The sequence below is a fragment of the Gallus gallus genome, chromosome 14 (genome assembly GCF_016699485.2).
Source record: "Gallus gallus isolate bGalGal1 chromosome 14, bGalGal1.mat.broiler.GRCg7b, whole genome shotgun sequence".
In the NCBI taxonomy this organism is placed as follows: Eukaryota; Metazoa; Chordata; class Aves; order Galliformes; family Phasianidae; genus Gallus; species Gallus gallus.
In genome coordinates this window covers 11836223-11862346 of record NC_052545.1, presented here as the reverse complement: position 1 = coordinate 11862346, position 26124 = coordinate 11836223, and the positions used below count along the sequence as shown (strand labels likewise).

The 26124-nt window shown below is 41.3% G+C and overlaps 1 protein-coding gene and 1 long non-coding RNA gene across 9 annotated transcripts in view; one reads left to right on the top strand and one right to left on the bottom strand.

The window, feature by feature from the left end:
* Window positions 1–26124, bottom strand: part of GSG1L (GSG1 like) — a 58210-nt gene that overhangs the window by 28030 nt on the left and 4056 nt on the right. For 5 of the 7 annotated variants that reach the window (XM_430446.8, XM_025155295.3, XM_025155294.3 and 2 more), the window contains exon 2: window positions 11130–11177. The exons of the other annotated variants lie outside the window; for them this stretch is intronic. In XM_430446.8, the coding sequence (XP_430446.4) occupies window positions 11130–11177 (48 nt within the window). The remainder of the gene's footprint in view (window positions 1–11129; window positions 11178–26124) is intronic. 7 annotated transcript variants of the gene reach the window in all.
* LOC107054642 lies at window positions 1047–26124 on the top strand. Of its 2 annotated transcripts, XR_005839743.2 has the most exons (11): window positions 1047–3495; window positions 5296–5404; window positions 10273–10350; window positions 11139–11355; window positions 12059–12190; window positions 12477–12625; window positions 13102–15338; window positions 15430–15546; window positions 21578–21768; window positions 24248–24915; window positions 25030–26124. It is a non-coding gene; the product is annotated as an uncharacterized LOC107054642 (long non-coding RNA). The 2 variants fall into 2 exon arrangements; XR_005839744.2 differs by lacking the exon at window positions 25030–26124 and having other exon boundaries at window positions 12477–15338; window positions 24248–24453.

The following is a 26124-nucleotide window of genomic DNA, read 5'->3' as shown; positions in this document are numbered from 1 at the left end:
TGACAGCCGTCTGTCTCACTGTTATGTCTCTATTGCACATCACAATTTACTTGCTGTCCTGTGTCTCCCAGCATGGTGTCATGAGAAGCTACATATAGATAGGAGGATTTTGATGACTTAGTAATCTCATTACCATCAACACCTGCTGTTCTGACATGCCTTATCTTGCCATTTCTTCCCTAGGTGTCTCTGCACTAACCAGCCTATTGCATCCTCAACAGTCTGGCTGGCTAGATAGAAATCTGTGTATTGTGGGTCACTTTGGCTCTTTGCTTCTGTTCTGTGAGTGTTGTATGGGGATATGTTGCAGGTGAGATTGTTCTGAAACTGAACACCACAGACTGTAGAGTTGTTCCTGGAGGGAATGGGTCTTAATCTTCAGGACAACCCTCTGGAAAAACTAAAGCCCTGTAAGTATGTGACCTGGGATGAGTTACCAGGAACCTGGGATAATGGAGCTGGGGCAAACTGATTAAGTCCATGTACGATGACTTACATCATAGGATTCTTCCTTCAGAAGGCCCTTTCTATGATCTGATTTCAAGGCAGATTGCCCTCTGATAACAATCTCTGCCTAAGATGAAAACAGTGCTGCTGAAAGCATATTTTGTCTGTCTTCTGTTGTTTAGAGATTCTTAGATCAATAAATTAGCCAGGACATTAGTGAATTTCTTTGCATCCCTGAGCATTGTACTACTGTTGTTTCCTTAACAGTGTGTTGTCTTTGTGGAGTTCCTGGTGAAAACCACCAGTGCTGCCTCCCCACAGAACTGTATTCCACCTTTCAGATCACCCCAGAAAAAGGACTCAGCCTCTGAATCAGCGGTATTGGATGCCAAGGAAATGTATTTTCCTGCAACTGTAAACGAAGTGAACATGCTGTTCGTTGTGACTGGAAAGATAATTGTTATTCACAGGATTGCTGAAACTTGAGGAACTCGAGTCCATCACAACCATCTGACAAGATCAGTCCCTTGTTCTTCTGTCAGATAGTGGAGGGCAGCATCAAATAGATTCATAGATACTAAGTGCGTATCTTCAAAAGTGGTGATCGTGTTGAGTGCAACTGCTGCAGAGTGACAACATGCTAACAAAAGGATGCTGCAGGCAATTCTGGAATGGAAAAATGAGGCAAGCAGAATTTATTCTTGACAATGAGATAAAGAGGCTTTACCTCAGCCTGTAATGAGTCTGAAGGATGAAAAACTCTTCACAAAACTTGAATTTATTCAAGTACGTCAACCCTGAGCATCAGGAAAGGCACCGTAAATGAACACACTATTACCTCTCAGCAAGGAGCATCCTGAATCAGAAGTTTTCAATGCTGAGTTTCCTTTGAAAAAGGAATCCTGAAAAATGTCACAGAAATTAGACTTAGAAGAACTCCAGGCACCATACCACATTTTGATGAATTCCTGATTAAGCAGTCCAAAGAACAGCGTGGTTAATGACTTCTAGAAGTTTTGAGCAGGTTTAGGCTGTACAGTACCCAATTGAAGGAGTGTGAATACCAAACTGCAGTAACTGCTGCTGTCTTTGTAGGGTGTTCTGGTGGTTTGCATCTCTGGCCTTTTCATTTGGAGAAAGAAAAACTACGGGCTGTTCAGAGTACTCTGAGCAGAAGTACAAATCAAAGCATCAAGTACTCTTTGTTCAAACCCACTGCAATTTCCTGCCCTAAAAAATAAGCAGCAGTTGTGACCGCACCTTTTGTATGAGAGAGCTCTGGTTAAATTGTCCTCAGGAATGTGAAGAAATTACTGATATGCACTTCGGTGCTTTTTCCTTACGAGATGCAAAGACAAATCCTGTCTGTCTTGTGTTAGTAAAGCCATTCCCAGACTTGTTTGCAATTGGAGCTGAAACAGCCAGAATTCAATGCTATCTGAATGAGACTGTGCTCATAAAGAAGCCTTTGCCTCTGCTTATGGAAACACAAAGTTCCATAACTTTATCTACTCTTGTGCTTCTGAGAATAATGCAGCTGACAAACCAGTGCTAGAGAGTATAAAAACACATCTATGCCTTCTATCACATGCATCTACAACCATGCCCAGTGTGTATGATTATATACTTGTTGGAAATTCAGAAAGGTGATCTGTGATGCCAGCTCCTTGTGCCAACAGTTTCCAATGGCAGATTGCAAGCCCTGTCTCCAGATGAAATAACGATGTTGAAATCCCATCCTGGCCTGTTTCTCCAGGTGGTCAGGTCATGAAATTGACTGTCAAAGATCCAATATTAGTGCTTGTTCTCAAGGCAACACTGAAGAGGCGGCTGAAAGAGGAATTGCTGTTAAGAGTTCAAAGCATTTTTAATCCATAAACATGAGCTGTTTGCTCGTAAAGAATCTCTTCTGGGAAAATCGTACCGCTATTCCTGCAGGAGACTGCTGAGTCACGTTAACTGTGTTATACGTGGTGCAGGCAGGGATTGTGTGCATGGAGATATTAGTCATACATTTTGGCTGGTGGCTTGGAAATGTGCTACCTGCCAAGCCAGTGACACCGCTTCCTGAATGCCCCCCTATTCCATCAGCGATGCGCGAGGAGCTGTGGCCCAGAGTCTGTATTGATTCCTGTGGGCCTTTTCCAACAGAAACACAGCTTCCTTATTATGGTAAGCTTATATTCAGAATATCGCAGTGGGATTTTATCCTCCTTGGAAACAGCTCCTGTCTCTGTCTGTGCTCCCTGCTGAAGGTGGAATGTGGTTACTGCTCACCAGCTGTTCTGATGGTAGAACAGCCCTCCTGGCTGAAGGATTCAAGGATCTGATCAAAACAGCCTCAGCTGAGCTGTGACACTGTGCCACGCTGTCCCTGTGCAAGTTGTAATACTGGGCCAGTGTGAGGAGAGCTAAAGAGGTCTTGAAAAGCTTTATACTTGCAAGGTTCCTCATAATTCAGTGCTAAACATCTGCTCTGACAGTCAGAAGGAATTCTTCTGAGCTATGACATGACATCATCTCAAATGACTCCTCTGTCGACTCAAGCTTGATCTGTCTGGAAGTTTCTGATACAAGCACTATGTTTTCGACATCACATTTCACATGACAAAAAGCCTCTATGTGATAGAAACAGTGGAGCTGAGCAGTGTGTCTGCCACCTCAGTGGAAATCTGATTATTCCTTTAACATTATTTTCTTTAATATTCAATTCCAGAACTAGTAGCACGATGCTGACAGTGTACTAACAGCTCCTTCAACATTCATAGAATAGATCCTGCTTTTCTGGTGAGTGCTACGTAGACTTAATGGATGCCTGGTTTTCTTTCTCTGCTGATTTTTAAGATGTTAAGTGACGTTTCCTCTGCATTTCTGGTCTTCTCCCTCTCGTTTCTTCTGCTCTGGGTTTTCTTCCCCCCATGTTTCTAAACACTCTGTCATTGCTCTGCTTTTCCAGACTTCTGTGTTGAAACTGACACCTGGATCTCATGTTAATTGCTGCACTTCACATTCATTGCAAGAGAAAAGAGAGGAAAAATGTACAAACAGGTACACATTGTGAAATGTTGTACATCTTGTTTGGGAAAAGCATTAATGTAATCTTAAATTGGTCGTGTAAATCTCATGCTTTCTCTTCCAGTTGCTTTCTGATGGTTTGAGTCATTTGCTCATGTCTGCTGCTTCAAGACTGGAATTAAAAGCCAGAAATGTTGGAACGATCAATAAAAATTGGTGAAAGGAATAAACCTTGAGCATGCTGTTGTGGCTGGCATAGGGACTCAGCTCTGAGCAGTCAGTCCATCTGTTGGTTAATGCAGTCTCATAATATCAGACCATATGCCTGCTCTTCTTGTGCTGCGGTGTAGAAAAAGTGGAATGAGAGAGAGACCGCAAAACTAAGTAAAACTTCCCTCCAAAGCAAAGAAAGCTTCATAATCCTAAGAGCCATTGGAAATATCTAAAACTATCTGCTCTTGTAAAGCAACTAAGGCAGTCAAAAAAGCACCCAGAGAAGAGACTCCAGTCTCAGAACATGAAAGACCATTTGACAAATGTAATCACCAGGATCTGTGTAGCTGATAGGAGAAATGCCAGCTGTTTTGTTTAGCTGTAGTTCTTCATGTTTTTTTCTGTTTTGAAAGGCGACGTTGAGCTGTGAGCCTAAACAAAGAGACTCTCTTTGGCATGCTGATGTGCTTTCTGTATCTTCTTGTGGTTTTGACTTTATACTTGGTTCTGAATTTAATCCTGTACATGACATTGAACAGACTGGGAAATATCTTGGTTCTATATTCTTTTTCCTATTGTGTGTTCAGCTGAGTAACGTAATGTGAAAGATCATGAAAAATGCTCTAAATCAGGACTGTCCCATAAGCATTAATGAGTGTATTTTGGCTAAATGTTCCCTCTGTAGAGCTGCAGTTCAGGTCTGGTCATGTACTTTGTCCGTACTGGGCTGAGGGGATGAATTACACACAGACCTTGCAGCTAGCATTCCCCACGGCAGAGAAGCAATATTCTCCAGACCTTTTGTATTATCAGCATGAAAAGCAAGCTTAGTGCTTCCTGATGCAAATTTAGCTGGAATTCTGCTCTTAAGCATGGTTTCTGCTTTGTGTATTTGCCTGGCTTTTAAAAATAACTCATGATTCATAACAGATGTAAAAAACAAACAAAAAGCACACAAAAAAACCCAAAACAAAACAAAAAAATATGTAAAAAACCCCATGGATAAAAGATAAGTAACAAGGTAAGTAACGTATTTTTTCTTCCTGTGTACTTGACTCTCCTAATGCAAGTGCACAGGTACTGGTCTGCATGAGTATACATATATATATGCACTCTGTTACAGTTCTATTAAAAGAAATGTAAGCAAAACGTGAAATATATCAGAAGACAACGGGGACTGTTTGGGAAAGTGTACAATTCTTTAAGGAGAACCACTCATTTCTTTTCAATGGATGGAGGTCTCCAGGCAGTCAAAGCCCTTTTAGATAAGCTACCCTCTTTTTATTCAGTCACACAGCACACAACTAAAAATGTGTGTTGGTTTTTTATTATATCTCTGCTATTTTGAATTTCATTTATCTGTTTTCCAGCCTGAAATCTTTGTGTTGTCCTTCCCATGCAAAAGAGCATTCCCTATCTTTGTGTATAACTGTCCTTTTTCTCTCTGTCTCTTTAATTGTTATTATATCCTTTTTGAGCTGGGGGTGTCAAGGGAGGGATGAGAAGTGCCCATAGTGCTGTGGGTGGGTACATCATGAATACATGTGGTATTATAGAGAGTTTTGTTTTGTTCTTTATTTCCTACAGTGATCCTAATATTTCTTTTCTTCTTTTCTTAAGCTCTGCAGAGCAGTGAATTGATGTTTTCATAGAAGTGTCTGTCACCACCCCAAGAACTCTATCCTGAGTGGTTAAAGCTAATTCAGAACCCATCACTGTACACGTAAAGGTAGGATTATTTGCATTTATCAACATAGAATACTATCTGTCTTTCTTTCTCATTAATTGCAATTGCATTTTCCTGCAATTCCTTTTTTTCAGTGCCATGAACAGCCCATTATCAGCAATAAGCTGTGTGTCCATTTTCTCAAGCAGTTTTGACTGTGTGGGAGAGCAGTGGCTCCTGTGCTGTTGCCTGTGGAAAGGTTTTAGCTGAACTGTTGGTTTCTTTTCATCAGCTCTTCTTTTTGTTACATCCCCCCCTCCTTCCCAAGGTTTTTTTTTTGACTTACTGCTTTTGTGAGGATGCTAAACGTGTGTTTATTAGTCACAGATGTGAAGCATCTCGTGGTAACACTTTGAACCAAGCTCTCTGCTCAGGAAAAAGTGAAGAGTTACAAGTTTCTCAACTCATTTCTCCATGTTCATTAAGTTTCTTCAAATTTTAGTCTCTGCATCATATCTAGAGTGATGTTTTCTCAGCCTGTGTGCTGAGTTTTGAAGTTTTCTCCTGATATTTTCTTTCTTTTGCTCATACTATCCCTGCTCCCAAATCTGACCCCGCTGTTGATAGCCAACCCAATGGGTGATCACTTCTTTAATTCTGTACGTTTTGTCTGAGCACGGAATCCTCTACAGAGACTGTTTTGGTTGTTAATGAGGTTACCTTGTTGTTCTTGTTCAGCTTTAGCACAAGACATCTGCTTTGACTTTCATTGCAATCAGTGCCATGACATTATTGTCCTTCTAGTTATCTTTCTCCTGTCAAATTTCTGATACACCAGTTATGTCAGTACCCATTAAAATCAGGCATCTCGTTTTCCTTCTCATTAGCTGCTGCTGTAGCGCTGGCTTAAAAGCATGTATAGATTTGGCTAAGCTTTCTCTTTTTTTTTCTGTGCTTTGTTTAGGTGAGACTTTATTTACTTCTTGTTTGTCATCCTAGTTTTGCCAGCTACTTTTCAGACAGCACAGATTTTTATTTCTCATCTCTACAGGATGCATCATCATGAGCTGTGTAGAGGATGTACAGGAGTCATTTTCTATCTCTGCCAATGCAGTCTATAATTTAAAAAGTCCCCTGTAACATTTTTGAGCATTAAATACTCACCAGCAATGAACATTTTCCTTCTGTAAGATTTTATGCTGCCTCAATTTTCATGGTGTCTAAAAGGTCTTGTTTATTTTATGCATGTGGATTTCCCTGTGAATAAGTAAAAAGCAGTGCTGTGCAGGCAGTTGCTGATGACCTGCTGTTTTGTTATTTTGTGTGGGTATTGTTCCATGGATTTGACAGTTGAAGCAAACGAGGTCTTACAGAACACTAGAGTAGTTTAAATGGTACCATCCTTGTAAAGAGATTGTCCTGTGAATCCCATATGTGAATCTTGCCCTATGTTGGTGCAACAATCTCAGTTTTGAGCAAACAGTGATCTTTTAGGTTGCTCCTGAAGCAACTTCCCAGCAGGACTCCTCAGCTTGGCACACCTCATTCTCCGTCTGCCTTCGCTGTCATTGTGGTTGACAGCTGACACTGATGTAATTTAGAGAAGGATGAGGGAGTTCGAATGTTGTTCTATGCATGGGGAGGAACAGGCCTGTATTTGTGTATAATTGTGTGTCATTCATCAGGTCGCTTGATGGGACTTATTGCCACCTTTTGCTTTACACTGTAGTGCTGCAGTTTCTGGACATAATATTCAGCCTTGGTTTCTTTGATGTGAATGTATCCTCCGTGGCCCTGTGGAAGTCCTCTTGGGCACAGATCTGCAGGGATGGGAGAGGGGAGCTGGAAGGTGAGCCCAGAAGGGCTGATGGGAGAGGGAGGATTATGGAACATGTCGCAGCCCAGTGTGCTGGGTGGGCACCGCGGCAGGTGCCTGATGGAGAGAAAGCTGTGTTGAACAAGCGAGGTCTTGAGCAGCCCATAGGCAGAGGGAAGGCTGGGAGGTGCATTAAAAGATGTACCGAGTAGTTAAAAACTGGATGCGCTTTTCAGTATAACAGATCAGCGCCCCTTACTAAACCAGCTACCCTTTTTTGATGTCACCGTAATCAGCAAGAATGAAATTTTGATTTGCTTTGTTGAGAAAATCCCAGGAATGGTTCAGGACTTAAAGATCAGGTGGCAGCTTTCTTCCAGCTCCTTTTGGAAATACTTGCTATCTTATTTCTCATTTCTGTAATCAGAATTAGAAAATAGAAGGCTTCGTGGGACCCAAAACCAACTGCTCAGTGAGAGCCCTCTAAAAGTCCTGGCCAAAGTAACCCAGTTAGTAACCTATTATCCTACCTTCCTTCACCATTAGTGAATGAATAATGTCATAATAAATGTGGACACAGAAAATATATTTTTTTCTCATTATATCTACCATCACAAAGCTGATTTTGTTAAGCAGATTTAGCACTAACAACCAGCAATAGCTAATAAATTCAATGTTAGGCTTACAGGGTTCTGACAGATTGTTGGCAGCTGTCTGAAGAGCAGGGAAGGGCTCTCCCTAGTGTAGGTTGGAAGTGTTTATTTATACCACACTGTGGGTCTGTTTGCCCCAAATCTTGCTGCTCAGATCTGCCTTCTTTTAGTAGGTGGCATTGGTGCAATATATACAAAAGCTGTAATAGCTGAACAGAAATACGATACAAAAACAGATCAGCATAAGTGGACTAAAGATAGGGAGCTCCTTATGTTTTAACAGTGAAAATAAGAAACAGGTTTTCATTTATGAATGTGAGATCTGTGGTAAGGATGCACCTAGGCCTCACCATGTATTTTTAAAATTATTTTACTCTAAATGTTTTAGTGATCAACTTTCCTCTGTTAAAAAGGTTTCAAATATTCTGATGGGGTTTTACTGTGACTTCTTGCTAATTGATAATGGATTGTAGAAAGACTTGTTACACAACCAAACTGAGTCTGTACTTAGGCTTCCTTCTAGCATGCCTTCAAAGTGAGAGATGATGTGCTTTGGAAGTATTTTGGCAGTCTCCAACAACCTGTACTTGGCTGAGAAGCTGATGAGACACAGGCCTGATTTGGAGTAGGAAAAGCCGACTTGAAAGAAAACTCTGGAAAGCTGAGTCCCCAGCTGCAGTAATTGAGCATGCATACCTAGAGACATTTTGGATAATACAAAAACCTTGAACAACCACTTTTTAGTGATAATTGATGCTAAGAATGTGTACAGAAAATGAGTAAGCAGAAGTCTCATTGTAAAGATGTATTCCCAGTTACACAATGTTCTGTTCACAACCAAAGCATGTTAGTACAACTGAGCTCAGAAAAGGACCCTCAATTTCTAAACATTTGCTGCATTTTTATCCTATCTCATTCACTTGGAAGAGGAATCAAGTCTGTCCCAGCACCGTGTGCTACTGAATAGCTGCAAGCTTCTGCCCAGTGTGTATGCCCAGTCAATACCACAAGAATCTGGAGGTGTACACAGGTTTCCCAGTGCTCCAGAAGTGGGGAAATCCGTCTCCTGCCCCTTGCCAGCAGCTGAGCACGGTTATCCAGCCATATACCTTTCCTAAATACATTTTCACCTTGGAATTTGGATGACCCTCTGCAGTCATCTGCTCTGAATACCTTCATTGCTCTGCTTGAGAAATACGTGTTAAAATGCTGATTTCTGTTTTCTTTTGGTATATTATTACAGCACAAGGGATACTTGCAAAGTCAGTGCTGAGTGACAGGATGGAGCAGTTAAAGGAGTTGGAAGTTATTTCTATTTACAAGAGAGCAGAATAGGTCTAGAAGTTAAATAATTTGCAGTGAAAGTAAGCTGGGCGTCACTGACAGCTTTCTTTTCATGTGTGATGGAAGTATCTCAGGACAGTACAAGGCTGAAGGTAAAGAAATCAGGTTGGCCATGTTTCAGCTGATCTGCAATTGCAGAATATTTTCTGTTTTTCTTTCTATGTTAGGCAGTTAGTATTTTGTAGTTGCTGTTTTCTATCTCCAGCTGAGCATTCCCCTCACTTTCTGTGAACGTGTCATACAACTGCATGGAAAACCTTCAGAAATATAAATAATTTTCTTCACTAAAACTGCCCCAAAAGAGCTTGACTTCGTCGAAAATGAAAAATAAAATAGCCTAGAAATATACATTGACACCACGCAGCAACTCTAAAAGTGCTATGGAAAAAAACTGCTGACAGCGTTTAGCACCACCAAAAAAAATACTTAAGTACTAAGTGCTGTTTTGGAATGAGCGTGGGTGATGCATTATGAACCGTAATGAACTTGCACAGAAAATGGATAAAGCACAAAACCATCCTCGTGCCTTTCTAACAGACAGGCCGTGCTTGTCTGGAGTCCGTCTCAATTCATGCAATGTCTGCTAGGCCTTGTGCTTATTGCCTTTTCAGCTCCTCTTACATCTTTATCTATGTCCTTTATATCTCCTTCCACATTTCTCTCCTTCAGGCTAAAGAATCTTAGTCTTTCATGTACAGAATCCTCTAGAACTCTGAGTACTCTTGCTGCCATTCTGTGAACTGGACTAGAAGGGGAAAAAAATACCACTGTGTGTTCTGTATATGGGAGTGGCTCTTGGTTGTGTGCAGTCATTGTGCAACAGGATATTCTCTGCTCTGTTCTCAGGCCCTTTCCTTGGGACTCCTAAAATCCAGTTTGCTTTTTGCCCTCTACTGAATGTGGAGCTAACGATTTCAAATCTGTTCAGTCCCAAGGTCACATTTCTGTATGTAAGGTTTAGCTCACAGCTCATCACTGTTAGTAATCCCAGGATTGTTTTTCCCTTATGTGCGTAATATGTTCAAGTTTGCTTACGATGACCTTCATAGAGACTGTTAGTATTTCTCTCACTGAATACCCCACTGGTTTATTAATGGCGATCATCCTTCTCTTTCAAGCTGTCCAGCTGATCAGCAATTCAGGCTGAGAACAATTGTTCCTTACACCACTCGCTGCCTCTGTCAGACTTCATGAAGGTACCATTTGCTCAAAAGGCTTTGGGACTGTCTCACATGATCTAAAAAATGGTGTCACTCCTCTATAATGATGTGAGTTTTTGCATCCTTTGGATTCTCCAGAAGTTCATTCTGAGCACGGAGGGCAGTACAAGGATCGTGTGTGGGCAGAGTGCTCGGTCTTGAGCTGGAAGCAGGATGTGCTCAGCTGCCCAACTTGTTAGTTGAATTCTACCTTGTGTTTTATTTTTCTGATAAGGAATACTATTGGGAAATATGGATTAAATTGGTATGGGGGATGTGCACCTTACAGGGGTAAAGGAAAGCTTTGCAGCCTGCCCTTTCTTTACACCTGATTATTTTCCCCCTCTTCTTTCCTTGACGTTGGTCACACAAGCAGCTACATGATTCCCCCTCACAAAGAGACATTTGGGACCTGAAAGTAAGTGTCACTGCAATTTTCTGACTATAAATGTCCCCATGGCCTGAGGAAACTATGCAGAGTGTCCTTCCTTACTAGAGGAAGCACGGAAATGTCTGTATTACAATATAAATCTTAATTTACTTGGAAAAAAAAAACCCACACCAAACAGCTGAATGCAAAAGGAATGCATCGGACAAATGACAGGTCTGCAGGAACTGAGTAAACAGCTGTCTTAACCCCTTGGCTGAAAGTAATCTGGATGACATGTAAGTTCTTGTGTTTAGGAAGTAATGTTTCCCCTGGCACTGAAGTATGACAAGAAACAGTACTGGTGCAATTTGTAAAAAGGGAAGAAGCCTTAACTGTATTGTCTTACCTTTTTCAGAAGCCGGAGCAAGGTCAATAAAACTTCGACATCTTTCACCTTTAAAAGAAAAGGATTATTTTAGGAGACAGAAAGTGTTTGGTTCTGCTCTGCCTCCTCTTTCTGACTGGTGTTCCTGCCATCGCTCCCACTTGACACTCTATGGGACCACCACATGTTCTCAGCCTCAGAGCAGGTGTTTACTGGGCCTCCTTCCCAGACAAATAATCCTCACAAGGTAGGAGTCACCCTCCTTGAAAAAGCCCATCTAGGTTCTGGTTCTGAAGGGCATTCCTGTGCCTCTTATCGGGAGAAAACAACTTGATAGCAGGGAAGGAGCCACATCATTCACAGCTCACCAACACTGGACTGTCATTTACAAGCATGGATGAGCAGGACTCCACAGATTTCTGCATATGATAGGTATCTGCTATGTAAAAATAATTAGTTTTGTAATGCTTATCTAAAGCTGTCTATTTAAAAAAAAAGTTATTCACAATTTGAATTCATTTGGACAACTTTTCCATGCTACATCTTGAAGGATGTTGATAGATTTGATTCCAACAAACTTGAGGGACCAACTTGAGGGCCCTTGAGGGTACACTTGCTTGGCTCACTTGAACGGGGCCCAATATTCAAGCTGCAGCTGCACTTTCTCAGTGCTCCAAGCAACATATTCTTCTCTGAATGTGAGTGAGCAGAGAACGGTTGACTTCATTTTATAGGCCATACCATGAAAGCATGTTCTCAGGGAACAGACTAAGCAGAACAAAAATCATGCTGATCCTACTTGTAGACATTACTAGACTCACGTTGTCAGCAGAATGTCATTAAATACTTTGAGAATCAACGTGGAATTCCAGTCGGGCACTTGATATTACAGCAGAAAGCAAAGAAGCAGTCATTTTCTACAAGAATCTGACATTTAGTACTATTCACAGGAGAGATGGAGAACTTCATCTTTCTGGAAGGACTGAACAGAGGGATTTGTCCAGCTCTGGTTACCTGTCTGCAGATGTCTAAGCTCCGCTCAGCCCAGTTTTCCAAATGGGATGTATCAGGCCCTGATTTAGGTATGAAATGTGGCTACCAAAGACAAAAGCTGAAGCACAAAGCAAGCTAAAAGAATTGCATAGCATTTTCAAGTCTTTTAAAACCCACTGTTATAAAGCAGGCTAATGCGTTGCTGTGACAGTCGCACAGCCCTGTGTCACTCCCTCTGCCTCGTGGCTGCTTCATCCATTTATCACTCTAAATTAAAGCTTCTCTCTTTAGGACTCGACCTCAGCAAATGTAACCTAAGCAGTAAATATAACTTAAAGATGGATGCTTTGACTTTTTTCTTTCTTACTTTTTCAGGCAATTGAAGAAATTATACAATAATTCCTGTGGTTCGGTGCATCTGTCCAATGAATACATGTGTTTTTTTTCAATAACGTCTGTTACAAAGTGGCCAATAGCTTACCTGCTCTCCCCTGAGTAATCAGAGCATGGCATGCCTGCCACAGGTAATGGAGAAGAATCTGTTTTGCCCATTAAGACTTTAACTTATGGAAAGACAGCTAAAGTTGTTATTAGTTTTCTTTAATTATTGTTGTACAGTCAAAGAACTGATTTAGAAAATGTGAACCACTAAAAAATACATGGTGAAATGCAGAAGAGATGTTGAAGTCTGCATTTTTTCTTAAAAGCAATTAATTATATGTATGAATCCCTGTTCGTTGCAGGGGAGTTGGACTAGATGGCCATCAGAGGTCCCTTCCAACTCCAGGGATTCTATGATTCCATGATCACAGTATAACGTTAATCCTTTTGATGTCTTTGGTGGGATTGAGATAAAAGAAAACATAACAGATTGCTATTATTACTTTTTATTTGCTATATATGCTACAGAGTGCTGTGTATGTAATCTATGTATAAGTTGCGATAAAAGTTGCACTTGATATTGAAACGAATGTTTCTGTAACCCTGTGTCTGAGCAAAGGAATTGTCCTCTGTGAATGTGGGCGTTGAAAGGACAGTCTAGAAAAGAAAACAACTTATTGAAAGAAAGCAACATCTGTTTCCAAAAGAGGTCCATATCTGAGCAGAGGGAATGTCAGGTGAGCAAATTTTGTTATGAAACAGACTGAAAGATACTTGGTGTATCACAGAAACCACAGCATCTCAGAAGCTCTGTGTTGACAGGACTTCGCTGGTCTCTTTTCAGCCTTTTGCTCAGAGTAGGACTATTGCTGGGGCCTGATCAGGGCACCTGTGACTTTACCAAGTCTTGTGATACCTGATGAAGGTGATATGCCTTCTGTAGTGCCTCCCAGGGCTGCACCTGCTTCTGGAGAAGTGCTTCCAACTGAAACTTCTCTAGCTGCTCTTTGTAGCCATTCTTCCTATACTTGTAGGGACATGAGCAAGGCCAGCTCCCTCAACTTTTTTTCATGCATGGTGATCTTAGTGACCTGATCAAGAAATTCAGGCAAGCAAGTGGGCTATAAAAGATACCGTGTTGTAAGTAGGAATTGTTCTCAGCCAGACCGCATTATAAGGCATGACGTCTGTCAGGAATGCACTGATATCAAGTTAATATAGGGAGAGTGACCTTTAGATTTGAATTTGACATAAGCAGATTAAGCTGGATTTTTCATTCTAGCCATATGGATCTGAATTTTTGTTTGTTTTCAGACATAATCTATTAACTTTATCTCAATATTATGTTAACCTGACTTCTCTGAGTCATGTCTCCCCCCATGGCTGCTGTGAACCTGAAGCTATGTTTCTGGAAACCTTTAACAAATACCTGACTCTCCCCTATGTTACCCCAAGAAAGCCAACAATGAATGGCATTTGCTACTAGAGAAATGACATCTGTCATTCTGAGAGCTGGAGATGCACAGTGCCTTTCAGATACATGGTAAAGTACTGACAGAGCCGTTCCAGATCATCTGAGTCCTGATGAAACCAGTGGTGCCATACAGGGCAAATGTAGAGAGTGTGATCACATGCTGCTTGGAGGAATGTGCATCCATACCTTCTCTTTAATCAGCTTGCCCAGTGTTGTCTCTCCCAGGAAAGCTCTCTGTGGCAAGGCCTCCAGCTTAAATAACAAGGGCAGAAAATGCTGGAGTGACCAGAAAAAGGCCCTTTGGAGCCATGATGCAAAGACTGGTTGCAGACCGGGGACTGAGAAAAAGAAAAGCATGTGGAGGGTGAGGTCACTTTACTTTTGACTGCTGATTTCCAGATTGTGATGGCCTTAGTGCTAAAGGTTATGCTCAGAACTACATGATAAGCTCTTGATGAAGGACTCTTCCCTCTGTTGTTCCTGTCCCTGGACATTAGGAGTTCCTTCCTCTGCTTTCAGAGGTAATCGCCGGTGGCATTTATAGACCGTGTTTGTACTTGGACATGCAGACATGCATCTCTCTGAGAACTGAAGATGTCAGCAGTGTTTTCACTGCTCCTCTTAGGATTTATTCTAAGTTATTTTTGGATATCTTGTATAACCGATCTCTTAAGCCCTCTTAAGTTTAATTTTAGACTTTGCAGAGTTTATCCTGCTGTGCCACCCTTTTCCAGATGCATCGTCACCTAATAACTAGGTCCTGCAGAGTCTTTGGAGAATGCAGAAAAGGCTGTCATTTAGTGCTGCAACAAGAACAGTGTCTAAGGTTCCTTCCCTTGATAGCCTTCACCCACTTGTCTCAGTGATTCCAACTGAGGAGAAAGCCAAGGAGTGGTCTCTCCTGTCCATGACTCTCTTGCATAGACAGAGGAGATGCAACCTGGCTTTAACAGTGCTGCACAGTGTGCAGAGCTCTCTGGAGCTCAGCAGCATCAGGGAGTTGCTGCAGGTTGAGGAGAAAGGACTGACTACCCAAACATCAACAGGAGGAAACTATGGTGCCAACTTATTCTAGGGCTTCCCAAGGATGAGGTAGAAATCTGTGACGCCATCTGTGCAAGCCCTGGCAAATGCATTCCATCCTAAGCATGCTGGCTCTGCACAGGTTCACTTGTCTCACTGGACTTCCTTAGAAGGTCATAGCGACCTACAGGTCTAGGTATCAGCAACTGAAAGCACTGAAATTTGTGTTTTTCTCCAGTTAATATTACTTAATTGTGCAGATACGTGTGTATTTGTAATTGAGCAGGGATCTTCAGACTTAAACAGCCAGAGAGTAGAAGACATATCTGGAAATACCCATGGTCTGAGCTGGTGCCTGGGTGAGCATCCTGAGGTCTTGGTATGGATAATAGACCTAGAGCCTACAACAGTATCTGAGACCACTGGTGTGATGTGCTTGTGCATCTACAGGGAGAAGTGGGCAGTTTATCACTGGTGACCTTGACACTTGCTCAGATGGAGAGGAAGAGGAGCTGTTGGGGTGCTGCTACAGGCAAAGCTCTCTGCATTGGTCTGTGTGGCCAGCAGGTAAGTGTCACCCTGGCATCTGTTGTGTGCATGTACACGTGTGTGCACCTACATCTCGAGTACCTGCTCAGCCTGAACTGGGAAGCGGCAAGCAGGCAGGAGAGGAGAAATCCCCTAGGTCTTAAGGTCCTCTGGGCTCAGCTTCTGTTCCCAAGAGCACACACAGCATTTTCTCACGCAGGCTCATCAGAACTTTTCCCATTTCACGGCTCTATAGCTGTGCAAGCACCCATAGCACAGAAGTCAAATGACTGCCAGCTCCTCAGTGGTTTCTACTGCGGAAAGCTTGGCTTTGGGCTTCTGTTCTGTGGAAGTGGTGTGTGGTAAGAAGTGCTGGACTCAGGGAATGAGAGAGAGTTGTGGCAGCATCAGATGATCTCTCTGTCTAACTTGCAGGGTGAGGCCCACGATCTTTCTGCAGTTCTTTGCCTTCTCCTGCTCCTAATGCAGTCAGAATTCCTGAGTTTCCAGCAAATAATTGTCATGAAAATTTTCTCATGTCTGAGAAATCAGATCACTTCAGGACAAAAGGAAAGTGGCTATTCCAAACGCCAAGAATTCAACCCGTTCAGAAAATTATGAGAAGCAAGGTCCTATGGAGCCATCAAGACTGCACCATATATCAGCTTCATGGCAGTGAGCTCATGGCAGTGAGCACAGCTTTATGCTGTGCACAACTTGTCACTGGCACAGTGCAACAGCTCAGGTTGAGATCCTTCTGTGGGGAAGTGGTAGACACTAGAGAGCAAGTGCACAGCTATATAAAAACAGCTGGAGATGCAGCTGTGCACATAGATTGCATCTTAACTATAGCATACAGATGTACTTTTTCTTCTACAAGTTCCCTAAAATGTGTGGTTTGTTCATTCCTTTTTCACTCCACAGATGGAGAATTCAGATTTCTACCCTCCTCTGGAACAGTTTCAATCACTGTCTTCAGGACAACACAACAGTGGCTGAACTGGTCCAGAATACACCTCAGAATATAAACTGGTGGTTTGGGCTAGAAATCAGGAGGAGGGCAGGAAACACAAAAAAAGCACAGGCTTTAAGACATGAGGGTATAACTGAGTGTATATGCTGAGGGTATAACACACCTGTGGCAATAGCAAGGACCAGAAGTTGGTATCCTGGATCACATTTACTGGTCCTGTGTTCTATCCCTCTTTAGAGGCCAGTACTAAATGCCTCATTAACAATTAAGGCAATAAAATAAAAAGTAACTGTAAAATCCTAACTGGTATGTTTTCCAACTACGCTGTTTCAAAATATTCTGTTAAATAATTTGACTTTAAGAAAAATGTAGTAGTACTGAGTGAAAGGAGGAGCTCTGTTATAACTCTGCTTTTCATCTTGGGGAGGGGAAAAAAGAAAGAGAAAGCTGTCTGTGCTCACTTAACCCACATAAAATTTCATGAGTTCAGAAGTACAGTTCTGTTAAATGATTAAATTTCATTTAAACAGCATTCCCTTTTAGAAACACGTTGGCTCCCAGCCTATGAAAGACAAGGTTCCTTTTTTCCCAATAGGCCCTAGCAGGTCTTTGTCTCTCCAGCTATATCTGGAGCCGTGTGAGTCTAATGAGATTCCACGTCATCTACAGAGAGTAAAATCACTGTGTGTATCTGAAAAAATGATGTAGCCCTCCAGGGGTCCGAAAGGAGTGGATGAGGATTGCATCACCACTTATTAGTGAATCACCACTTATTTATTAGTGAATTAAAACACTACGTGAGGAAAAATATAGGTTAATGAGCTCACTCAAACTAAGTTTATCAGGTTAATTAACAAATGAAACATTGCACTTTTGGTTAAACTTATCCCAGACAAATCCTTTAACTGATTTTTTTCTCCCCTAATGAAAATCAAGCCTTAATCTCCAAAAGCAACTGTTGACAGTGTTGGTTTTGCTGGAACAATATTTTCTGCTGGAAAACAAACCAGTTTTGACTGAGTTGCACTCAAACATGTACTGAGCTATGCAAATAACTGTTTTCTATCACTCCAGCAGCTTTCATTTATAGCTGCTGCCTGTCAACATTTCTCTTGCTTCCAAGTAACGTGAGAACTTCCTCCAATTCTCATTTCTCTCTATTTCTTTCAATGAACTCAAACTCTTAAACCTTTCTACCTTTTATAGCAGAAGACCACTTCCTTAAGCTTTCCACTTTTTTCATTTCAGTCATGCATTTTTTCCTCAATTCACATATTCAAAGTGGAATGCTAATAGTCTTATCAGAGAGGGGATGTGCACACTGCAGTTTCCCTTTCTCTTCCTCGGAGCAGCAGATAGCTGTGCAGGGGCACTGGGTGCAGGCGGAGCGAGGAACGTGCAGCATGCTGTGCTAAGTCAGACTGTGTGCCATGGCAACTGTGTTCTCTGCACCAAAACCCTGATTGATGGGAAAATCCTTCACAGCCACTGAAAGCAAACTTCTTTACAGTCATGTCTAATTGAAACGCATGGAAGTCACAAGACTCATCTGACTATCTTTGTAAGGCCCAAAGGGTTGACAGGCATCACAGAGGTGACAACTTTGACCCACTGTGCTTACTCTGTGGTCAGCTTTGTGGTCAGAAACATTGCACTTTGCCTGAAGCCTCACTGGCTCTACAAAACTCATCTCTTTCCAGATGCCAAGGTGCCATTCCAGACAGCTAATGGGAAAGCAGAGTTGTTTCCCACTCACTGGCTCCCCAGGAACCTCCAGGGCACAGAGCCGCCATTTTGCCCACTTCCCATTTGCTGTCATTTGTGACTAAGTGCTGTAAAAAGAAGAGTAATCTTGCTAATGTAAATATGCCAAAGCATACTAGTTATCAGGGAGTCCATTATCTGGGGGACTATCAGGTTTCCAGGAAACCATGAAAGACCAGAAATAATGCTTCTGACAGAATATGTAGCTGATATATACCTCACTGTATATATATGCATGATGTCTTCTACAGTTTCTCATGTGACTGCATTAGCAGTTCCCTTCAGGCTGGTGATTAGCAAAGATCAAAGGAGTATCTTCCACTCTTTCCAATTAGTAGCTGTGGGTCAGCATGGATCCTCTTTTAACCATGCCAGCACTTCTCTCCAGATAACACCCAACCAGAGTATTCGTATTGGATCTGTGCCGTAGCTGCAGAAATACATAAGCAGAGTGAGCAGAGATGAAAGTCTCTGAGAGCAAAGAAGGAAACTCTGTTTCACGGTTAGGATTACTCCAGAAAATGAGAACATCAAAAGCTAATGTGCGCTAAAAATGGAGGAAAGGATGGATTCAGAACAGAGTGTTACTACAATGGCACGACATGTTGCTGTGAATGTGAGTCACTAAAAAGAACCAAGGAATATCCTAATTTGGAAGGGACCCATGCTTGGTGATTGCCCAGCCCTCACTTTTGTTAAGGTCTCTCTGCAAGGCCTCTCTATCCTTGAGGGAGTCACCTTCTCCTCCTTGAACTTGGCATGTGCTTGAGTCCTGCATCTAGACACCATCTCCAGATGAAGCCTTTCCTTGACGGATTAAGTAATTGATCCTGTAGAGAGAGTTGTGATTAAAAAGCCTTAAAGTACATCACTCTTTTGTTTAGCTTGCTTTCTGAATTTCTAAAATATCTACTAAAACATAGGAACCAAAGAGGGGTTACGCATCTCCTGTTTACGCCATCAGCAACATGGACTTAGTGTCTTGTTGTAGTTGGATCTACAGAAATAGAAGATGTTTCTGATCCATGTGGCTCAATTTTAATTTTTTTGTCTGTTTTTGATCAAGAGAAGCGGGTTGAGTCCTCGGGCTCCCCTTCTCATGGTCCTCCACCACAGGATCCAGGAACAGCTTGTGATGCTACTCTAGCATGGGTAGAGTAAGAAGAGGATTCACCAACTTCTTCTCATGAAGAGGAAACCAAATGTTTAACTCCCGTTTCTTCTGAGGAGGGCAAAGGCAGTATCTTCTCAGCCCTCAGCTTTCTACAGAAACTCTAGCTACCCATTGAAAGTGACCAATATAAGATGACTTGGTGGGATCATGGTGGAAACTGCATTGTAATCAATGAAGAAATGTTCAAGGTTGAAGTACTGCAAAGTAAAAGACCTTTCAGTTTTTCAGACTGAAAACATGAAAAGCTTCATTTGTTAACATAATCTGTTTGGGCTCACCAAAAGATTTCCCTCAGTTGCTGAACTTCCCACAGAGGGAGAAGCGTTTGCTGCTCACAAAAAGGTACATTGATTGCTCCACACATAAACCAGCTCTCATAATATTCTGGTGAAGGAAATGGAGGTTCCAGTAAAATAAGCCTTGGTAATAGAGGAGATAAGGATGATGGCAAATGTTCTGATCTTCATTTCTTTCTCTGGCTGATTCCAGGTATTTTAGAAGTAGCATTGCTGACTCGTAGAAGCTAGTTTTGGGTTATATCTAAGTTTGAACCCATGCAATGGGAAGGTAAATAAATCAGGAGATGATGAGTCTATTTATTTCAATATAATTGCAGCGTTGTCTTGTTTTAGTTAGCCTACGCTGTAGGATTAACCTGACTGATAGGCATTTTTTTCTTCAGCAATTAAAAGTCTTCCTGTATGGTGCTATCTTTCAGTCCCAAATTTATAGCAACTAACCTATCTTCTTTTGAGTTGAGAGGTCACAGATAGTTCTTGAAAGACGTTTGAGTAATAAGCCTTCTCCGTTCTCAGATCTCTTTGTTTATTTATCTGTTTAATGGTTCTGAAAATAAAATGTTTGAATGATAAACCTTTTCAGTTTTTATGCCCTTTTAGTCATTCATTCATTTATTTAATGGTGAAATCTCAGATTGATTCTGCATTTTGTCTCTCAAAAGGAAGTAGAAGCAATGGCTCTTACATCAATCTAATGGTTTTCTGTAAGAATCAAGCTCTAGATTCTTAGCTGTAGAGATATGTGAATAATCAGTAAGAATAACAAAATACTTTCAATTTCAAGTCTAAGGCTGTAGCTTGAAAGACACGCAAGTGCCTGTAGGTTATGAGGTAAAGTGATTGTTGCAGGAGTGGGAACCTGGAATTTTACCACATCAACCTGTATTTCTTCTTTACAGTTGACACTCTAACAGTATTTCTTCCCTGGCTTGCCCATCTGTCTGCTCTGATCCGCTTAGCTGGTGTGATTCAGGCTGCTTGCTGCAAAGCAAACTCCAGAAACTTCTCCCAGCTTCCCTACCCTTGCTTTTTGGGTTGAGACATCCTGAGTTTCTAAGTGGGCACACCTGACTTAGAGCATGGAAACAGACAACCTTAACCTTCCAGCCACGGATGTTTTAACAAAGAGAAAGATAAACACAGAGTACACTGCAAAAGAATATCCAGTTTTTGAAATCCGGTGGGAAAAAAAATGTATTTATTTTTTTGAACCTTATTTCCAAGCTAGGACCTAAAGAACTTTGCAACAAAATCTCATCTAATATCCTTTGGTCTGGTCAGATAATGCAGAATGAAGTCAGTCTGGATGACAGTATGATGTGGTGTTTCTGTCTCCAAATCTAATGGGTCTGAACATTGTGGAGTGAACCTGATTCACAGTAAGCATGGCTTATGCCCTTCCCCCCCTGCCCCGTGAGGCAGCTAAGTGCAAGGTAGAGCAGCTTAAAGCGAATTTTTGTTTGACTGTGACTGCTCATACAGGCCATGTCATTCCATAGTAATAACATCTGCTTCTCATTATTTACTACCGTCTGTAGTCTTTAAGTCATTGGCAAGTTAGATCAGTGAAGATTTACATTACCATTTAGATTACCAACAAGAATACTGAATAACATTACAGCAAAGCATGATTAACAGAGGATCATGCCAGAAGTGACCCCACTCCCTGATAATTCCTTATTTTGACATCTGTCAGGTAAGTCAATTTTTAATTTTACCTTTTTTAGCTCTGCTAATTCCATGTAAAAGAACACTTAAAATCAGGAATTAGTGTGGTGTAATTTAAATCCAGGAGGATACTGTGATGATTGATATTCCATCCTATCTGTAGTCCTGAATGCATCTGTTCCTATTTTGCAGTAACTGGCACTGAGGTAACAGTCTCAATTATCCATCCGGATGATCATTTGTATCTCTTTGAAATACGGGACCTGTGTGTTTATCTTCTACTTCTTTGAAGTTTATTCCATCTACAAGCAACCAGAAAAGCCCCTCAGACCGCTTCTTCAAGACTGCTGGGTTAAGTGGCTGAAGATGGACTCATCCAAAGAGTAAGTGATGTAGTTTGTAGGTTTTGTTTGTGAGATAGAGAAATTTAGCAAGGAAGAAGTGGTGCCTTGCCTTGTCCCTTTGCTCTGCTGCCAGTCTCAGCATTTACCATACTGGTCTCATCTTTATATTCACAATTTATGACGTGTTCATACAGCTGTCCTGTGTCTAGCAGGGTCAGGAAGACCTCGAATCCGCAATTCCCAGTGCATCACAGACACGAAACATCCCCATTACTCTACAGAAACCTGAAGGTCTATAATAAAGCAATGACCACAGAAACTAGAGCTGTCATGTACCACAGGAAAGGAAGAACAAGAATAACTGTGAGGACTCCTATTATACTGGTTAAATTCCTGTGGCCAGGACTATCCTACCTTACAGGCAAAATCTCAGGATTTGTTAAGAGGAATCACAGGTGCTTTCCTGAAACTGACCTTTCCCCTTGTTCTAAAAGAAGGCAAAAATCCATTACCATCCTTGTTATCTAACCTGGAGGAGGTTTCTCTTCTGATCGCAAATTAGATCATCAATTTAATGTTCAGTGCGTGAACAGACATACCAATTAGATTCTGAGAAGCTGTAATAATGTGGAGAGCAGCAAAGCACCCTTGCACAGTCTCCATCTGTAGCCAATTTCTGATGCTTTAGAGAAGGCATAAAACCCTCCAGAAAATACGACGTGCATCAAGCCAGCAGCTATTTTTTCTTGGCTCCTATCAATGACCAGTGGAAACCCTGAAGCATGGATGCTATGTAATTTAATACAATATAAACATGGTGTGACAAAAGGCAGTCAGACCAAGATGGCTTCTTTCAGACCTACTCAAGATACCAACAAATCAGTTATGCAGGATTCAGTCCAAGCTTCCTCGTGCCAGAAACATTGCTCTTTTGTCATGCAGCTCTTTCTGTGAATTGAAAGCCATCAGTATTTCAGTCATTTCCTTTGCTCACACTGCCCTCTGTGGCGGTGAATTCCAGGCACTCACTTTCTGAGAACCCCTCCTTGCATCTTCATTTTTCTTCTCAGTGATAAATAGCTTAAATAATGTTCTTTCGCTCATATTTGGATATATACATGTGTATGTGTGTGTTTATGGTACTATCATAGCCCCTCTTGATGTTTGATTTGTTCTACTAAAAGAGGACCACTTTTTTCTTTTCTTGTCTTGAAGGAAATTCTCTTCTCCTCAACTACCTTAGAAATCCCACAGTGCATCTATTCTGCCCTCCTTTTTTCTTACCCTAACTATTCATGATGGTTATTAACAAAATGTGTTGATTCATCCATAGAATAACACTTTTCCTTTCTATTGCAGCACTCTGGCAGCTGGCAGTCACCTCACAGACAAATGCTGGCCCACATCTTGTTTCTTATCTTTTTGCCTACCACTGAGTACTTGTGACCTCACAAAATTGCCTAATTTATGCTTTTGAACTTACTTATTTGAATATTATTCTTACTGCTCTGTGATGTCAGCTCACATTTTTAGTTATGGAGATAAATCTTTACTCTGTAATAGCAGTACTTCCAGACTTTGTGACACAGCATACGTAAGGAGAGCATTTAAAGTAAGACTGTTCTCTTCAAGATAAGATTCCCATGTTAGAATGGCAACTCCTTGGACAGATTCCTTTTCTGGCCAACAAGAACAGGTCATCATAGGGCTTTGTTCAGCCCACTCCAGGAAGACTATAATCTCCCCTCGAAGTATTCGTTACTCTCTACTGACTGTAATGATGATGTTGATCAGTAGAGGCACATACATCCGCTTTGTTAATGTCCACTGGTTTGCTGTGGGTTTTGTGCTGGTTTTGATTTCTTTTTTAATTTTAATTGTATTTAAAGAAACCGGATAATGTTACTTGTGTCTCTGGTTCTTTTTTGTGGATTGTTAATCTCAGCTATAATCAGTCTCAAGACCAAACCTGAGGACTGCTAGATATATCTGATCTCCACTGTGTTCTTTACTCTTTTTATATTAATTGCCTCACTGTAAGACTGCTCTTTAATCAGCTTGCAGCCTCCCCATTTATCCCAATAATAATAAATAATGTAATGTAAAATCTGCACCACAGTTTCCAGCAGAATTTCTACCTACTTCACTATCTTTGTATCATCATAAATAACTGATATTTAGGGAAGATGTGTGTATGCAGTACAGAGTGATTCTGCTCCTGTACTCCCCTTGTGATATCAGTACTGCATCATTAGTCTGGGGACTTCCTGGTCAGAGGCTGCTCTCAAATCATCGCGTCAGTGATGGATATTTCCTTCCTGGATACATGCAGTCCTCAGTTTTCACCTTCACGTCATTGTATGGCAGGGAACTCTTTAGGAGGAAATATTTCTATTTATCTGTTATGCCTCTTGTTCTTAAATTGCAGAAGAAGTCAGTGATATTTTTTGTTGGAACCCTGTCATTCCCCATCAATGTCATTGTCATAGTTCTCTGTGCTTTGTGCCTTTTTTTCCAGTTTGAAGAGGCTCTGGCTGTTTTCCACTGTGGAAATATGTGGATACCTAGCAACCTGCTGTTACCATTCCCTCTGCAGTCTGCAGTTCTGTGAAGAATTTTCAGTGGGACATTCCATCAGATGCTTTGTGAAAATCCACAGAGACTGGGTCTAATGCATTACTCTTGTCTAGTTCTATCTTTGATAAAACTCTACCTTTGATAGTATCCAGTTGTTGCCCTGTACTGACTGCTTTCCCTAAAACCTGTCCTAATGTTGCTGGGTCAAGTGGTCTCTATTATTTTTGCCCATCTTCCTCTCTGAGTACAGAAATGTGAAGATTTATGAAAGATTCTTGCTACCAAAACTGCATTTTCATGTGCCAATTATTTCAGCACTCTCGGATGGAAACTATCCATGCCCCCTGAGTTCAGTTCCTCTATCGCTGGAAATTATCTCTTTAATACAAAGCTAAACCTCCTCAATTTCTTTTACCCACTCTTTCCTTCCTAAGCAATTTGTAACTAGCAATTTTTACGTTTCAGTTGTGAATAAACCCACCAGGTTTCAGTTATGCCAATTATATTACATTTTTCATAATGCAGTAAGATTTCCCAATTCCTCCTGCTTTTTAATTATTTATTCACAGGTGCTTCTGCCCTATCCCTCTCCCTGGACAGCTGCCTATGGTGAGTCACATATTCTTATTATCACGTTGTTGGAGAGAGAAGGGTGAAGCGGTACTGTTTCTGTACTTCATACTGCAAAAATGTATGGCGAGCTTTTGTCTTCATATGTTACAGATTTATTCAATACTGAAGGATGCACCTCTCTAGTTCTCTGGCTCCTTCTGCAGATGTGCTTTTAGTGTCTATATTTGTGGTCCACTTTGATGCATCTTTGCATATCAGGTAAGTTCTACTCTCCCAAGCTCCAGCCCTGGAGTTGTTCAAGGCTAGGCTGGATGGGGTCCTGGGCAGCCTGATCTCCTGTCTTATAGAGTTGCTGGCAACCCTATTTGTGACAGTGGGGTTAAAAGTAGATGATCCCAACCCGACCCATTTGCTGATTTCTTCCTTGAAGAGTGCTAATGAATATGTGGTGGCACTGAGAATACAGAGACACCTTGCTTTTGAAATAGAATTCCAATAATGCAAAACGAGCTTGTATATACAGTTTTCTTATTTCTCTGGCTTTTGTGAAGTGTGGTGAGCAACACAAGAAAGCTCTTTTTCTTATTGAAAGGGGCAGTATTCTTCAAGTGCATCTATACAAGTGCTGCTTTTCTCTCTTATATATAGATGCGATTATCGATACTGCCTGCTCATTAGCCTCTTAAACAAGATCCAAGTTATGGTTTATTCCTATTAAAATCAAATAAATGCTTTAATGAGCAAAAAAGGCTAAGAGTTTATTGCTTCCCAGTTCTCTAAAACGATAAGGTAGGCTGCCTTACCTACTTCGGATGTTGATTTTTTTCTTTTTATTATTATTATATTCTTGAGTCAGAAAATCCACCCATCAGTTTACTGCTGGATCTTTTCCATCCCTGCTGCTGTTACCATATCACTAGTTTAGTATCTTGTGATACATCCAGTAGTGGCCCAAGCACAGGCCTAGACAGCAGGTGTGAAATAAGATATGCATGCAAGGTCATACTCAAAAAGAAATAAAATGATAGGCAGCTCAGCCCTGAGTCACCTGGCTATGGCCAAGGAATTCACAACCTGGAACAAGGCACCAAACACTTCGTGCTGTGTCTACGTGCAGAACAGGACTTGAGAACAGCATTGAGCTACAGAGCTCATAAGGTATGCTTTAGATTCGTGTTCTTTGGGAAACTAGATGTATTGCTCTTATGGATGGTACCTTCACCTCTTTGGTATCCAAAGCACTGA